Raw genomic sequence first — 17,429 nt, forward strand, 5'->3', positions numbered from 1 at the left:
GACTGGGCATGCGATCCAGACCTGGCTGACCAGAGCCACAGTGATGGGTTCCAGGATGACCACACAGCCGGCCAGACTGCTGTGAGTCAGCCTCAGGACTTTTGCTGGAGCAACTGGGAAAGAGGCCCACTCTTGGCTCAGGTGTTGCTACATTGTAGGATGAGACCCAAAGCTGCTGGTAGCCATCTTGCCTCCATGAAGCACAGGCTGCTGGAGGACGGAGCCAACAGAGAGGAAAGCAGAGTTTCAAATTGACCAAAAAGGTAGTCCTTATGACTCACTAAGCACCTGGATGCAACTGAGCCTGAAGACAGCACTATCCCTAGACATTCGATTACAAGATGCTTTAAACTCCAATTTTTCGAAATCAGCTTCTACTCTGCCACATGCAACTGAAGAGTCCTGGCTAACTCATTCATTACTCCAACCAAACATTTTTTGGTATGTTCATTCAATGTGCTTTGACAGAAGCCAACAGTACAGCCCTCTGCTAAGTGATAGAAGAAACACCAAACCATCATTCAGTAAATGTCTGCTGAATGTTGAATCCTGAATTTATAGCCAGGCTCTGTTGCCACTAGAGTCCTCTCTCCTACCAGCAGCACTGTAAACTACTACAATCACTTCGAAAGCCAGAACAATCAAGAACTATCAACACTTTCATGTTACAGCTATTTTAGAAAAATCATCCTAAAGACGTATCAATCTAAAGGAAGGAAACCTACCTTAAACAAAAACGTCCACTAAAAAGGAAAGGGGTAAAATAAGCTCATTTTCCAAAAATAGAATCAAATAATTTAAAAATTATACTACATGTAAAACAATGGATTAATGATGGATTATGAAGTCTGTAAAAGCGATCAATATGAAGACCACATAGCAATGTGGCATTACCCTAAAATGCTAAGGATGAAAGCAAAATGCAAGTTTATATGGTAATGGCAAAATTACTTCAGTTCATACCACTGTTTCTCAACCTTTTCCTCATTACCTTCCCCTTAGGATCCTTTTCAGACTTTTTTTTTTTTTAATCATCCTCTCCGTGAAATTTTAACATCACAAGTATATTGCCTGTTTACATACTGCATGTGTATCTGTGCTTTACACACAAGATTAAAATTTCTTTCTCCCTCGAGAACCAATTTTCACTCCCATTGAGAATTCATGGCCTACATATAGACAAGATGGTGGCAGGATGGAAGGTGCTTTATCTGGAATTATGTTCACATTGCCAGAATTCAGAGAAGTCCATAAAATGTCAGATTTGGGTTTCACATTTTAAGAGCTCTAAAAACCATACATACTCCTTACTGGTTGTAACAAGAAAGTAGGAGAAGTGATGTCAATGAGATTCAGTCCACTGCCACTTAACTAGCATTGGACATGGTCAAATATTTGCTGACAGTAGAACACTTTCTTCTTACAATCTGCCACAACAGATCAACACAGTGCCTTCATTAGGAGGAAAAAAAAAAAAGTTGATATCATCACTTTTTCTGCTTTGAATGAAAACCACAAACATCCTTTTTTCCATTTACTCGCTTCAGCTGATTCTTTATACCAAACACAAGCTACTGCTGGAAAGGACCCAGTCAATGCCAAAGAGAAAACCATGACCCTCAACATTCCAGAAAAATAAGATAAAGCTGCTAAAATACACACAAACATCAGGCAAGAAACAGCAGTAAATTACCCACTAAGCACCAAACTCTGGTCTATAAGGCCGCTAGAGCTTGACTGTTCCTAAAAATTAATTGACCTCTCTGGGTCAAGCTTTCCCCACTCCTGAAACAGGGTTTTTAACTTAAAGGTTCCTGACAGACTAGTTACTGATGGAAATGAGCATCAAGGACCTTCAAATATAAAGTCTTAGGAAAGACAGTGCCTGAGAATGCTAATGACTTTCCAACCCTTCAAGTTCTGAAACCTTCTAAGTAAGAGCAAAAGCATTAGCTGAAATTCATAATTCCTTAGCTTGTAGAGGCTGGTAGTCAAGTATTCCTACCTACTGGATTCTTTAAAAAGAAACAAATCATGACTGCTATCATCCTAAGACAGCTGCTCACCTTCAGCAAGTATCCTTCCTCCAATTTGTTTGCTTCTACACACATATGTGAATCTGCAAACATTGTTTCACATGCATGTTTTAATATGCATCAAGGTATGTATTTTAGCATAATTCTGTGCACTGCTTTTTAGAGGTTAATGTTGAGATACAGCCACTGTGATGTGCAGAAATCCATTTTATTCCTTTTAACGTTTGAGGTTTTCCATCATGTGACCATACCACATATGCACATCATCTCCCCTGTTAATGGTCATCTGAGTTGTTTCTGGCCTCAGGATACTCATTTATCTTGTGTATGCATTACCTAGGCATTCCACTTCCTGGTTATTTGCACTTAATGCGCTTGGCCTTGAAACCATCTGACCTCTGACTCTACTCAAACATTTTCAACTACAAAATACAGCAGACTCTAATTGACACTTTATAGGAAATACAAGAGACTGAGAAACATGTCAAACCACACCAGAAGGTTGCAGTCAGCAAAATCCCACAAATTGTCTATCCTGTAACAGGATGAACTATTTCCTTCAACAAAAACTGTGAGTGGTAAAAAGAGAGAGATAAAAGGGGAACTCATTCCTTTAAAAAAAAAAAAATGTTTTGTCTTCAAAGAATACAATTGAGAAAGTAAAAAAAAAAAATGGAAAATTTTTGTCAACGATATATCTAAGGGATTTGTATCCAGAAATTTTTTTATCCAGAAATTATATAGAATTCTTACAGCTCAACAACAAAAACCCAATTTAAAAATGGACAAAGGATCTGAACAAACATTTCTCCAAAGATATACACAAATAGCCAATAAGCACATGGAAAGATGCTGAACATCACAGACCATTAAGGAAATGCAAATCAAAACCACATAAAGATACCACTTCACACCCACTACAATGGCCATAATCAAAAAGACAGTTGGCAAGGATGTGAAGAAACCAGAACCTTCATACAGAGATGGTGGGAATGGAAATTGGTGCAGCCACTTTGGAAAACAGTCTGACAGCTCCTCAAATGAAGCCAGCAATTCTACTCTTAGATATCAACCCCAGAGAAATGAAAACACATGCCCACACAGAAATTTGTAAGTGAATGTTCACAGCAGCAATATGCAGAGGAGCCAGAAAGTGGAAACAAGTCAAATGTCCATCAACTGCCAAATGGTTAAATAAAATGTAGAATCTCTATACAATGAAATATTATTCAAATACAAAATGTAATAAGTATAGTAACATGCTACAATATGATGAAGCTTAGAAGCAAGATACTTAGTGAAAAGAGCCAGATGCAAAAAAGCTACATATTATATGATTCAATCTATATGAAATATCCCAAATAAATAAATCCAAGATAGGGTAGATTGATGGTTGCCTGGGGCTAAGGGGAGGGAGAATGAGAAACCACTGCTAACAGGTACAGGGTTTCTTTTTGGACTAAAGAAAATGTTCTAAAACTGATTATGATGATGTGTGCACAGCTTTGTGAATATACAAAGCACTAAAAGAATAACAATTAAAGTTAAAAAAAGAACTAAAAGACAAAAAAAAAATTGCACTGTTTAAACCTTATTTAGATCCTGAGTCTAAAAAATACATTATAAAATTATAAGGCAATTATGGGAACTTAAATGTTGAATATCTGATGATATAAATTACTGCTAATTTCGTATAGCTATGATAATGAAATTGAGCTATGTTTTTTAAAAAAAAAAAGAGTCCCTATATTTTTAGAGATACATATTAAAATATTTATGGATGAAAGGATACAGTGTCTGGGATTTGCTTCAAAATAAACTGGGGACATGGGACGCCTGGGTGGCTCAGCGGTTGAGCTGCCGCCTTCAGCTCCAGGCGTGATCCCGGAGTCCTGGGATGGAGTCCTATATTGGGCTCCTTGCATGGAGCCTTCTTCTCCTCTCTCTGCCTCTCTCTCTGCCTCTTTCTGTGTCTCTCATGAATAAGTAAATAAAATCTTTAAATAAATAAATAAATAAACAAACAAACAAACTGGGGACAGAGGTAAGAAAGAAATAAGTATATAGGGGATGGTCATGAGATGATGAATGCTCACTACACTATTCTCTCCACTGAGATGTTTGAGATTTTCTATATAAAAGGACAGAGGAAAGAGAGGAAATACTTCCAAGCAACACTATTTTATTGTATGCTGATCATCAATCCCAAAGGTGGGAAGACTATTTCAATTGTATTCTCAAGAAATGTGAAGGCGGCAATAGGAGGAAAGGGTTCAAAAGGTACAAATTTCCAAGTTATAAGATAAATAAGGACTCGAGATGTCATGTACAACATGATGACTAATACTGCTGTGCAACATATAGGAAGACATTAAGAGAGTATAGCCTAAGAGGTCTCATAAGGAAAAAAAAAATTTATTCTTTTCTTCTTTCTTTTCATCATATCCATAGAGGATGGATGTTAGCTGAGCCTATTATGGTAATCATTTCACAATATATTTCAATCATGCTGTTTGCCTTAAACTTATACAGTGATGTATTTCAATTAGTTCTATGGGGGGAAAGAAGAAATTGAAAATACCTTGCAATTTCCTTCTGTCCTCAGCAACCACTTTTTCTGCCTCAGTTACAATCTTTCCAAAAGAAGGCTTTCATCCTGAACTTTTTCCTTAAAAAAAGCCATCTGTTGGTTTCCTTTTGTAATGATTTTTTAAATTAAATTTTAAAGCCTCCTTATCTTTGATATTAAGTGGCTTCTTGAAGGACACATTGATCAATTTCCCTTGGCTTGTCAATTTCACTTGCTCTTGTGATCAAAGGAAGAGAATGGTCCAGAACCCTAAGCTTGAGACAGAGTCTCTTTAGTCATATTAAAAGCAAGAGGTTTTCTGTAAGAGATTCTTAACTATAGGAAACAAACTGAGGGTTGCTGGAGGGGATGTGGGTGGGGGGATGCAGTAACTGGGTGATGGACATTAAGGAAGGCATGCGATGGAATGAGCACTGGGTGTTATATGCAATCTCTAAACTCTACATCTGAAACTAATAATACACTATATATTAATTAATTGAACTTAAAATTTTAAAAATGCTTAAAAAAAATCAAAGCAAGAGATTTTCAAGGCGTACTTAGCCCTAGCCCCTTGTCTCAGAGCTGGGTCAGATAACAACCCCACCTGAACCTCAGAGGGTCCTTATGAAAACCACAACTGGTCCAAGTTCCTGCATACATACCATGTGAGAAGCACAGTACCAAGCTGTATAAAGTTACTTAGCCACTGCAACAAGCTTTGATGACAGGTAATATGACTTATACCCGTTCGGCTGGCACTTCCAGAATGGTCAAGTAACTTACTCTACATCACACAGCTTTACGTGGCAGAGTCAGGATTTGAACTCAGCCTGCCGGGCTCCAGGGCCTGCGCTTAAACCAGGCTTTACTATCTCCTGGGTGGAAACCAGCTCACCACCTCTTTGTTGCAGTTATCACTAATGTTCAAGGACCTAGAAATCCAATTAGGCCAAAAAATCATTTGCTCTGACAACAGAAGCTGGACGGACTATCTTCCAGGAAGCCCCCTTCCCAGCTCCCTCATTAGGACCAACAATTTCACAAATCTTGCTCTTGAACACCAGCAAAACAGAAGGTGCACGGCTTGTTTAAAAATCATCATCATCATCATCATCATCATCATCATCCTCCGGGGGATCCCTGGGTGGCCCAGCGGTTTAGCACCTGCTTTAGGCCCAGGGCGTGACCCTAGAGACCCGGGATGGAGTCCCGCATCGGGCTCCCTGCAGGAGCCTGCTTCTCCCTCTGCCTGTGTCTCTGCCTCTCTCTCTCTCTGTTTCTAATGAATAAATAAAATCTTAAAAAATAAAATCCATGGAGATAACTCAAAAGTTAAAACTTCAGAGAGACACAGCCCCTTCGCCCTGCCCCCCCCCCCCCCCGCCCCCTCCAGACAGCCGGGGTGGAGGGCTAGGGCCAAGGGAGCTGGAGCTGGATGCGGGGACTCCTGAGGCGGCCTGAGGGAGGCGGGTCCTCCCGAGCAAACCCAGATCCCGGGCGGGGCGGACTGCGCGGCTTCCCGGAGCCGCTCTCCACGCTCAAACACCCAGGAATGACTTAGCACCAAAACACCAATAGATCGCTTCGGAGGACGGCTGGGAATCCACGGCCAAGTCTAAGGACTAAACTTCAGAAACACGGAGCACAAGCTGTCCACACCCACCTGCCTCCCGCTCCCGGCCTCCGCACCGTAACCACGCCCCTCCCCTGCCGGCGGGGTGGGGAGGGGGCGGCTGGGGGGCGGGGAGGGGGGCGGCTGGGGGGGGCGGGAGGGGGGGCTGCTGGGGGCTGCTGCGGGGTCTGGGGGCTGCTGGGCGGCGGGGAGGGGGGCTGCTGGGGGTGGAGAGGGGGGCTGCTGGGGGGCGGGGAGGGGGCTGCTGGGGGGCGGGGAGGGGGGCTGCTGGGGGGCGGGGAGGGGGGCTGCTGGGGGCTGCTGCGGGGTCTGGGGGCTGCTGGGCGGCGGGGAGGGGGGCTGCTGGGGGTGGAGAGGGGGGCTGCTGGGGGGCGGGGAGGGGGCTGCTGGGGGTGGAGAGGGGGGCTGCTGGGGGGCGGGGAGGGGGGCTGCTGGGGGGCGGGGAGGGGGGCTGCTGGGGGCTGCTGCGGGGTCTGGGGGCTGCTGGGCGGCGGGGAGGGGGGCTGCTGGGGGCGGGGAGGGGGGCTGCTAGGGGCGGAGAGGGGGGCTGCTGGGGGGCGGGGAGGGGGCTGCTAGGGGCGGAGAGGGGGGCTGCTGGGGGCGGGGAGGGGGGCTGCTGGGGGGCGGGGAGGGGGGCGGCTGGGGGGCGGGGAGGGGGGCTGCTGGGGGCTGCTGCGGGGTCTGGGGGCTGCTGGGCGGCGAGGAGGGGGGCTGCTGGGGGCGGGGAGGGGGGCTGCTAGGGGCGGAGAGGGGGGCTGCTGGGGGGCGGAGAGGGGGGCTGCTGGGGGGCGGGGAGGGGGGCTGCTGGGGGGCGGGGAGGGGGGCTGCTGGGGGCTGCTGCGGGGTCTGGGGGCTGCTGGGCGGCGGGGAGGGGGGCTGCTGGGGGTGGAGAGGGGGGCTGCTGGGGGGCGGGGAGGGGGCTGCTGGGGGTGGAGAGGGGGGCTGCTGGGGGGCGGGGAGGGGGGCTGCTGGGGGGCGGGGAGGGGGGCTGCTGGGGGCTGCTGCGGGGTCTGGGGGCTGCTGGGCGGCGGGGAGGGGGGCTGCTGGGGGCGGGGAGGGGGCTGCTAGGGGCGGAGAGGGGGGCTGCTGGGGGGCGGGGAGGGGGCTGCTAGGGGCGGAGAGGGGGGCTGCTGGGGGCGGGGAGGGGGCTGCTGGGGGGCGGGGAGGGGGGCTGCTGGGGGCTGCTAGGGGCGGAGAGGGGGGCTGCTGGGGGGCGGGGAGGAGGCTGCTAGGGGCGGAGAGGGGGCTGCTGGGGGCGGGGAGGGGGGCTGCTGGGGGGCGGGGAGGGGGGCGGCTGGGGGGCGGGGAGGGGGGCTGCTGGGGGCTGCTGCGGGGTCTGGGGGCTGCTGGGGGGCGGGGAGGGGTGGCGCTGCTGGGAAAGGGCCACCGGGGAAGGGGCCACCCGGATGGGTTCAGTAGGGGACAAGGACGGCAGGGGTGCAGGGCAGGGCGGAGAGACCTCAAAGAACTGCAAAGGAGCCGGAGTATGGAGAGAAAAAGAAAAAAAGAAAAAAGAAAAAAAAAAGACGAAAATGTAAGGAGCCCGGACCAGAGAGGGACAGCCGGGGGCTGACCAGCAAAGCGGCGGGGGACAGGGCGCGAGGGGACGGGAGGGGCGGGGAAGACAAAGGGGCTGGAGAAGTCGGTCCTCCGGGCGCGGGGGCCCGGGGCCCCGGGGGGCGCAAACGAAGTGTCCGGGGCCGGCACCCTGCCCCGGGGGGCACCGGGGCGAAGGCAGGGGGCCCGGGGAACGGGCATGGCTGGCGGGCAGGGGGCCCGGGGCTGGGGCGGGGCGGGGCTGGGCTGGGGGTCGGGGCAGCCGGGGGGCTGCAGGCCGGGGGCTGCGCACGGGCGCCCAGGCGCTGGCCGCGAGCGGCGGACCGCAGGCGGGGACCGGAGCCCGGGCTCGGGACGCCGGGGGAGCGCAGGTGCCCGGGGCGGGGGTCTGCGAGCCGGCGGGACGCGGGGCTCGGCGCCGGAGCGCGCAGCTGCAGCGGCGGGAGCCGGGGCGGCCCGGCCGGGTGACAGCGGCCAAGCCGCCACTCACCGCTCATGGTGCCGCTCCCGGTGCCTGCGCCGCCGCCGCTGCCGCCGCCGCCGCCGCCGGGCTCCAGACAGGCCGGGAGACAGCGCGCCGCCCCGTCCGCCGGCCCCGCCCCGCCCCGGAAGTGGAGCGCCGCCGCCGCCGCGGGCCCGCCCCCGACCCGGAAGGTAAACACGGCCGGCCGGGGGCGGGGGCGGGGGCGGTCGGGGGAGCCCGCAGGTGGGAGACCCGCCGCGCTGCGACCGTCGCGGGGCGCGCCTGGACCGAGCCGCCGGGGAGGCCGCGCACCCGCCACGAGGAGACCGAGCCCGCACTGTCCCGGGGAGCGGGAGGGGCTAGGAGGGAAGTGAAATCGGGTAACGGGCCAAGCCGTGGGAACCGGGCATCTCCGGGGGCGGGGCGGGGGGGGGCGCCTCAGGAGCCGACCTTTGAGCGGAGACCTGACCCATGGCTGGGAGGCGGCCGTGGAAGATGCACAGGACAGGTGTCCCAGGAAGGAGCAGCAGGTGCAAAGGTCCCGCCTCGAGGGGTTGACTGGAGCCAGGGGGTGGGTGAGAGACAGGTCGGAGAGCTGGATGGAGGGACTTGTGGGTCTCGGATTTTTCCGCTTTAAGTAGGTAAGGGAATGGGGAGCCGTTGGAAGAATGTAAGCAGAGGAGTGACGCGATCTGAATTCGTTTTGAAGATTTTATTTATTTATTTATTCATGAGAGACACAGAGAGAGAGAGAGACACAGGCAGAGGGAGAAGCAGGCTCCCTGTGGGGACCCCGATATGGGACTTGATCCCAGGACCCCGGGGTCACAACCTGAACCAAAGGCAGACACTCAACCACTGAGCCACCCAAAAGAAAACAAAAAGAATGAATTGTAGTGGGGCAGGGTGGAGAAGGGGCACCTGGTTAGAAAGCCATTGCAGTCGGTTGCCCAACAAGAAGTAGTATGCCTGGGGTACGGTGGCGTTGGAGATGAAGGTGGATGGATGCTGCTGGGCCAACACGTGTTCATAACATGAAGCTCAGGTTACTGCCCCGTTTTGAACATGGAGGAGAGGGGACCCAGATAGGTTAAAAGGTCATTTTTCCAACTGGTTTTGCCCAAAACCTGGAGTAAACAAATACATTTTACATTCCAACCCAGTGTAGACATGCATACATTTAAGGAGATGTTTAACAAAACAATTACATGGGTAATGTATTTTCTTCTATTTTTCTTTCTTTTTTTATGCTAATGGAGACAGTTGAATGATCCACTAATAAATCCTGATCCACATTGAATACACTGAATTGAGGACTAGGCCCTGCAGGTAAGTGGAGGCAGAATTCCAGCCAAGTTCTGTGTGACCTACAACTCCACAGTCTTCCTACTACACTGTCTCAACACAAAACCTCTGGCCGCTGGCAGTTTATCTTTTGGATTCAGGAGAAGTCAAGAGCTCTTTGGAGAAGGCTGTCATGCAGCATTATTTATGACAGTGAAAGAGTGGAAAGTACCAAACCCCAACTGTGGAAGAATAACTAAGCAAATCATAACCCACTTCATGAGGAATCTCTTGCAGTAGCTGAAAATGCAAATTATAAGATGGAAGTATGGGGAAAAGCTCATGATAATGCATTAAGTAAAAAAAAAAAAAAAGTCCCATGCAAAGTGTTCTGTATGCCATGATTAACAATTGTGTCGAAATGGCACATGTGGCAGGTACTGAGAGAATGGAGAGATGAAAATTTTTGTGTTTGATTGGTGGGGTTGTCTTTGCCATTTTCAAAATTATACTTTACAGTTGTTAATTTGTAATCCTCAAGAATCTACGTGCCTAAATCCACCCTCCAACTTCCCCGCCCCCAAAAGCTTAGTTCAGGTCCTCTAGCCTCAGTAACCCCCAGGAAAGCATCAAATACCTGCTTCATGGAGTTGTGGGGAGGATAACGTGATTTACCTTCTCAGAGCGCCCCCTACCTTACCTTCATGGCACTTGAGGCTGGATAAGTTAGTGACCTCGTAGCTTGTGCTGTAATGTTTTCTACCTCCAACCACTCCCTTTAAACGTTGTAACTCCTAATGGCTGAGTAACATTCCATTGTATATATAGGCCACATCCTCTTTATCCATTCATCTGTCAGAGGACATAGTGGCACCTTCCACAGCTTGACTGTTGTGGACATTGCTGCTGTAAACATTGGGGTGCGGGTGTCCCGGCGTTTCACTACATCTGTATCTTTGGGGTAAATTACTCAGCTATCAGAAAAGATGAATAACCACCGTTTCCTTCGACGTGGTTGGATCTGGAGGGTATTATGCTGAGTGAAATAAGTCAGTTGGAGAAGGACAATCATCTATGGTTTCACTCATACATGGAATATAAGAAATAGTGAAAGGGATTATAAGGGAAAGGAGGGGAACTGAGTGGGAAAAATTAGAGAGAGACAAACCATGAGAGACTCCTAACTCTGGGAAACAGAGGAAGGGGGTGAGTGGGGGATGGGATAACTGGGCGACGAGCACTAAGGAGGGCACTTGATGGGATGAGCACTGGGTGTTTTTTTTTTTTTTAATTTTTCTTTATTTATGATAGTCACACAGAGAGAGAGAGAGAGAGAGAGAGAGAGGCAGAGACACAGGCAGAGGGAGAAGCAGGCTCCATGCACCAGGAGCCCGATGTGGGATTCGATCCCGGGTCTCCAGGATTGTGCCCTGGGACAAAGGCAGGCGCCAAACCGCTGCGCCACCCAGGGATCCCAGCACTGGGTGTTTATACCATATGTTGGCAAATTGAATTTAAATTTAAAAAAAAATCATTCCAGCAATGTAACTCAAAGTATATTATGAACCAAATACTTTCATGGAAAAAAAGTAAATATATATACACACATGTATGTGTGCAAATGAATGTATCTATGTGTTTTTATTTAATCCTTAAAACAACTTTATAAGTAGATTCTATTATTATTCCCATTGTATAGATAGGGAAACTGAGGCACAAGTGGTTGAGTAACTCTCACAGTCACCCAAAGTCTATAACTTCTAGTAACAGAACCAACATTCAAGCCCAGGCAATCTGGCTCTAAGAGCCAGTGCCTGGGATCCCTGGGTGGCACAGCGGTTTAGCTGCTGCCTTTGGCCCAGGGCGCGATCCTAGAGACCTGGGATCTAATCCCACGTCGGGCTCCCGGCTTCTCCCTCTACCTATGTCTCTGCCTCTCTCTCTCTCTCTCTCTCTCTCTCTCTGTGACTATCATAAATAAATAAAAAAAAAATTAAAAAAAAGAGCCAGTGCCTAACCATTGTACTATATTGTCTCCTGTAGCCCTCAAGGGCCTGGAATGGAACCATTATGGGCCCCCAATGGGCAAAAAGGGCTCACCAAGTTTCCCCATATCCTAAACCCAACACAGAACCCACATAGCCCCAGGATGCCTGGATGGCTCAGCAGTTGAGCACCTTCCTTCACCCCAGGCTGTGATCCTAGAGTCCCAGGATCGAGTCCCATATCAGGATCCCTGCATGGAGCCTGCTTCTCTCTCTGCCTGTGTCTCTGCCTCTCTCTCTCTGTCTCTCATGAATAAATAAATAAAAATATTTTTAAAAAAGAAGAAGCCACACAGCCCCAAGACTTTGAAGTCTATGCTATGGTGCCAGCGGACATCTTAACAACAATCAAAGTCAACATATTATCAGAGGCCATCATCACCTGTTGCATAACCTTTCCATAACACCTCAGGATCTATGCACAACCCCGGAAAGGGAATCTCTCCTTCCCAATTATGACTAAGATTATAGCCCAAAGAGATGAGGAACTCAAATGGACTTCAAATGATGTGAAAAGAGAAAAAAAAAATCATGATGTTTGCGTTTAAATCTTGGCTGTGCCATTTACTGGTTATGTTACCTTGCTCTGACTTAGTTTCTGCCATTGTCTGAAATGGAGGTAATAATTGTCCACCTATCTTGTGGTTTATTGTATGCATTAAATTAGTACAGATGAAGCATGAACAATCCTGGCACATTAGTAAGGCTAAGTTTTTTGTTGGTTTTTTTTTTTAAGATTTATTTATTAGAGAAAGAATATGAGAGGTGGGGGGAGAGGAGACAGAGGGAGAGAGAGGTAGAGAATCTCAGGTAGACTCCCTCCTGAACACAGAGCCTGAGTCACAGGGCTTGATCCCATGACCCATGAGATCATGACCTGAGCTGAAATCAAGAGTCCAACACTTAACCAACTGAGCCACCCAGGGCGCCCTAGGAAGGCTAGGTTTTAGCTATCATTATTACTCCCTGCATTGGGGTCTTAAAATAGTACCTGCTATACCTTTATCACAGTTTGCAGTTACACATTTATTTATGGGATTGTAATAATGCCTGATGTCTCCATTAAGCTGAAAGCTCACAAGTGATTGAGCCTTGTACTCATGCACTGCACACTAAATTAGTGTGGCTGACTCTAGGCTTCTTCTGTCTCCAGGAATACATAAATAACCTTGCTTTTCTTTAATAATAAAAATCAGGGATGCCTGGGTGGCTCAGCGGTTGAGCATCTGCCTTTGGCCCAGGGCATGATCCTGGGGTCCTGGGATGGAGTCCCGCATTGGGCTTCCTAAAGGGAGCCTGCTTCTCCCTCTGCCTATGTCTCTGTCTTTCTCGCTATGTCTCTCATGGATAAACAAATAAAATCTTTAAAAATAATAATAATAATCAAATCTGGCCTGCATATATGCATATATGTGTGTATAGGAGAGAAAGGGGCTAGCCACAGAAATGTGGGACTATGGGATCTACACACTGCAGTGCTTTGTTTCAGTAAGTCAAGAATTTAATCATGAAACCAAGAAAATTTCCACAGGTAAGCTCCCAACAATAAAGTAGGGAAGTACATCTAACATAAAGATTTTCTAGAATTAGGACAAAAAGCTCTATCCGCAACTGATAAGTACAATCATCCTAAAGAGATTATTCCTTCTGACATTAAGATTCTCAAAGCAGCTCTGGCCAGTTGAAATGGTTAATCATCTGGTAAAAATGGATTTCTCCATCTCTGTGACACTGGCCAGCAGGCTATTACAGTAGTCACTTGTTTTCGTGGTGACAAGAATGGTTGCACCTTCCTCCATAGCTGGGAGTGGAAAGAAATGGTCAGAATCCACCTTTGATTTGCTCTTGACACAGTCTTCACAGGTACATTCTTCCACTGTGTACTCCAGGCCCCTCGAGAGAACTTCCTCGCCGGCCCTGCTATCACGGCCCTTCTCCTGGTCAGCATCCGCCTCATTCTGGAGAGCTGATCCTGATTGTATAGAAACAGAACGATTAACCTCAACTTCCCAGGTGGTGCCGTCCTGGCAGTCTTAGCAGGACACCTTAGGGCCCAAAGCAATGGAGACAGATCTCCTACAAAACAAATGTCCTGCACTGGGAGTCAGGAACTGACCATAGGCCACATTGGACTTTGTTTAGGCCCATACAGTGTTTTTAAATGTTTGCTTATATGCTTTATGTTGGCCTCCGTTTGTTTATTTATTTTTTATTTATTTATTTATTTTAAAGATTTTATTTATTTATTTATGAGAGACACAGAGAGAGAGAGAAGCAGAGACAGAGGCGGAGGGAGAAGCAGGCTCCATGCAGGGAGCCTGACGTGGGACTCGATCCCGGGACTCCAGGATCACGCCCTGGACCGAAGGCAGGCACTAAACCGCTGAGCCACCCAGGGATCCCTTATTATTTATTTATTAAGATTTTATTTATTTATTCATGAGAGACACAAGGAGAGAGGCAGAGACACAGGCAGAGGAAGAAGCAGGCTCCCTCCCTACAGGGAGCCCAATGTGGGACTGGATCCCAGGACCCAGAGATCACAACCTGAGCCAAAGGCAGATCCTCAAACACTGAGCCACCCAGGTACCCCCTATTGGTCCACGTTTAAAAATCAAGAGATTTAGGAATCCCTGGGTGGCTCAGTGGTTTAGCGCCTGCCTTTGGCCTGGGGCACGATTCTGGAGTCCCGCATCGAGTCCCGCATTGGTTCCCGCATCGGTTCCCCGCATGGAGCCTGCTTCTCCCTCTGCCTCTCTCTCTCTCTCTCTCTCTATGTCTATCACAAATAAATAAACAAATATTTTTAAAAAATAAAAATCAAGAGATTAAAAAAAAAAAGCCTTCAAGGGATTTGATGTGCAAATCTAGGTAATAAGTCTCTTTCAAAAAAAACAACAAATAGCTAACCTTCCTCCATGGAAGCAATTGCCTGAAGTCAATAGCCGCTGTCTCCTTGAGGAAGGGCCCTGGCTATTCAACTGTTGAAACCTCCACCTGGCCCGCTACATTCACTGGTTACCCACTTGGCCCTTGAAGGCATTAAGTTATGGGCTCTATTTTACACTTGTGGAAATGACAGATTACCATATGTTACACACAAAATGAGCCTTTGGGGGACACTTTAGAATTCAAAGTAAGGATATTTCTCTTACAGATCATTTGTTATCATATCAAAAATATTTTATATTGGGCAGCCCCCACGGCTCAGCGGTTTAGCGCTGCCTTCAGCCCAGGGTGTGATCCTGGGGACCTGGGATCAATCGAGCATGGGGCTCCCTGCATGGGGCCTGCTTCTCCCTCTGCCTGTGTGTGTGTGTGTGTGTCTATGTCTCTAATAAATAAATAAAATCTTTTTAAAAAAAATTTTATAATGAATTTTTTTGTGATCATGTATGGAAGGAGTCTCTATTATGTCCCCATTTATATGCCAGTGAAGGTAAGTTTTACTACTTCCCCAACCTGCCACAGAATAACTCCATCTTCCAAAATGTCACACTTAAAGTCATTACCCACCTGTCTCTCAGACCCCAGGCAAAAAAAAGAAAGAAAGAAAGAAACAAACAAACAAACAAACAAACTGAGAAAAGAAAAATGAGTAAATTATGTGGAACAGCCATCTACCTCCCTTTTCTGCAAATTAGAAGACAAATGATGGAGTGCTTTACAGATTATACATGGAAAATAAATGCATCAGAAATAGGCCAAAGGCTGCAAAGCATTTGGGAAATCAGATCATGGGCAAAGGTGCTGCAGAAATATTTTTATCTTAAAAAGCCCTTAAGTAGAACATTCACTTCTCTCAGACTGGTTCTCTGCTGCTTAATAAAGATAATGATCTTTAAAATGACTGCTCAAATAATCCAGGAACAACTGGTTCTATTCATTTCTAGCATTTTGGGGGCAGTAAAATATTCACCAAGCAAAAAAATGTTTACATTTGTATTAAAAATAAGGCCATGGATCTTGCCAAATACATTTTTCCTGATAGTAGCAGACTGGGCTTGCAGTTTCTTGAGAGTAAGTAAACGTTTAATCAATGTGCTAACTTTGGTCAAAGAGATGGATGTTTGCCAAGGAAGTCCAGTACCTCAGAAGAGTAATTACTGAGGGAAAACTATAGGGGAAGGCTAACTCTGTGGAGCACCTACAAAGAAGAGACAAACACCAAAAAGAAGACAGCTCGCTCCTGCCCCAAAGTTCATTTAATACAACCGTCCTCTAACACGCTCGAAAGGGCTCTAACCAAAGAAATACCTCAACAGGAAAAAAGAAGAGAAGGAACTCAAATCACAATAGCCACCTCTTGGAAATAGATTCCAAAGTCTGACCATTCAACCAACCTGTGTTTTTACATTCGTCCTTTGATGGTTCAGAATTCATCTTCCTTAGCAAGAACATAAACACGAAAATGGTCAAAGAAACTATCAAGCTCAGGCCCAAACAGGTCCAGAGAATTGCATTTGTTCCTTTCACTGAATTAAAAGAATATCAGAGAGATAATGAACTGACAACATAATATCCACATCAAGTAAAGATTATTTGCCATCCAATTCCCCTAATTCATCAGCACTGACTCGTAAATCCTAAATAACACTTAATTAGAAGAGTTGATAAAAATCCATGTGCTAACAGCACTGCATCAAATTGAGCTCAATTCTGAGTAATTACTTTGGTCCCATTGGCATTCAAATACTTGCCTTGTTTCCTTTCTCTTTTTGATACAGAAGACCTCACCATCTTCCCCGCAATGTTTTTACTCTTTGAATAAGTAGTCAAAGTAGAGAAAATAGGTTACACCAACGAATGAGTTGTTCAAGCAGGATTACTTACTTGCATTACAATAATGCTGACATGGTACCGGAGGGGTATTAGAGCATCGAAGGTGACATGGTTTGCAAGCATTAAGCAATCTGTCAAAATATTCATTTTGGAAGCACTGCTGAGCCATCTGGAACTTGATCACAAAGAGAAACAAGAAAGCCCCAGAAAGAACAGCATGGAAGGACAAGTAAAATCTCGTCAGGAATTCCCCAGCAAATGTAGTGACAGCAGTTAGAATGTCGATGCGGAAAAAAAAAGAAAAAGAACTTCACAACTATGATTTAGTTCTTCTGGGCGCTCTTTGTACTTCGACTAAGGATTTGAATACCAGCTCCAATTCCGGTTTCTAAGTTTGAGGCCCGGGGAGGGTAAGAGATCGAAGCATAAATATCAAGAGCAAACCATACCTGAAACAGAAACTGTCTATTTATAGAGGAAATTTCTATAAATAAGCCAAGTGACAGTTGCAAGGTGTAGACTAGCCCGAAGCATCAGGCAGGTTCGATAACCGCTTTGGGACCATCTGTTCACGAGCTGTGCGGGGTGATAGGCCCCCAGGGAGACACATAAGGTCTGAACCCCCTTAAGGACTTAAAATCTAACAGGGGCAATAGAAATCCACTCAACCACTGAAGGAATGAGAAAGAGAGAAAGGGGCATCAAGCATGCCTGCCAGCTTTCACACCTATGAAGAACTATGGAATTCCAACAGAAATAAGGACTTCTGGGGTTAAAGCTCAGTTGGTAAGAGGGTTTCAGGGACGATAGGTTTGGGGCATTCATAGTCAAGTCATCCATGCTCCACTGTTGAAAATTTAGAAACAAGGGCGGGCACCTGGGTGGCTCAGTAGATGAGCGTCTGCATTTGGCTCAGTGCATGATCCCAGGGTCCTAGGTTCGAATCCTACATCAGGCTTCCCACAGGGAGCTTGCTTCTCCCTCTGCCTGTGTCTCTGCCTCTGTGTGTGTCTCTCATAAATAAATAAATAAATAAATAAATAAATAAATAAATAAA

At 47.2% G+C, this 17,429-nt stretch overlaps 2 protein-coding genes across 3 annotated transcripts in view; both read right to left on the reverse strand.

The window, feature by feature from the left end:
* The window catches only part of SNX29 (sorting nexin 29), a 534,000-nt gene extending 525,620 nt beyond the window's left edge, over positions 1-8,380 (reverse strand). For both annotated transcript variants that reach the window (XM_072753833.1, XM_072753832.1), the window contains exon 1: positions 8,289-8,380. In XM_072753833.1, the coding sequence (XP_072609934.1) occupies positions 8,289-8,295 (7 nt within the window). In that variant the 5' untranslated portion in view covers positions 8,296-8,380. The remainder of the gene's footprint in view (positions 1-8,288) is intronic.
* A 4,689-nt stretch (positions 8,381-13,069) lies between these two features.
* Positions 13,070-16,664, reverse strand: TNFRSF17 (TNF receptor superfamily member 17). The gene is made up of 3 exons (XM_072753838.1): positions 16,424-16,664; positions 15,934-16,065; positions 13,070-13,562 (listed from the first exon to the last, which is right to left on the reverse strand). The coding sequence occupies exons 1-3, from the start codon at positions 16,539-16,541 to the stop codon at positions 13,285-13,287; spliced, it is 528 nt and encodes a 175-aa protein (XP_072609939.1). The 5' UTR covers positions 16,542-16,664; the 3' UTR covers positions 13,070-13,284.
* Positions 16,665-17,429: the final 765 nt, after the last annotated feature.

The sequence above is a fragment of the Vulpes vulpes genome, chromosome 3, assembly GCF_048418805.1.
Source record: "Vulpes vulpes isolate BD-2025 chromosome 3, VulVul3, whole genome shotgun sequence".
Classification (NCBI taxonomy): domain Eukaryota; kingdom Metazoa; phylum Chordata; class Mammalia; order Carnivora; family Canidae; genus Vulpes; species Vulpes vulpes.

Coding starts and splice junctions, on each gene's coding strand:
- TNFRSF17 (XM_072753838.1), bottom strand. CDS start 16,541: ATGGCTCAGCAGTGCTTCCAAAATGAATATTTTGACAGATTGCTTAAT. Junction 16,066..16,423: donor TCAGCATTATTGTAATGCAA/GTAAGTAATCCT, acceptor CTTTTAATTCAG/TGAAAGGAACAAATGCAATT. Junction 13,563..15,933: donor GGACGAATGTAAAAACACAG/GTTGGTTGAATG, acceptor CTATACAATCAG/GATCAGCTCTCCAGAATGAG.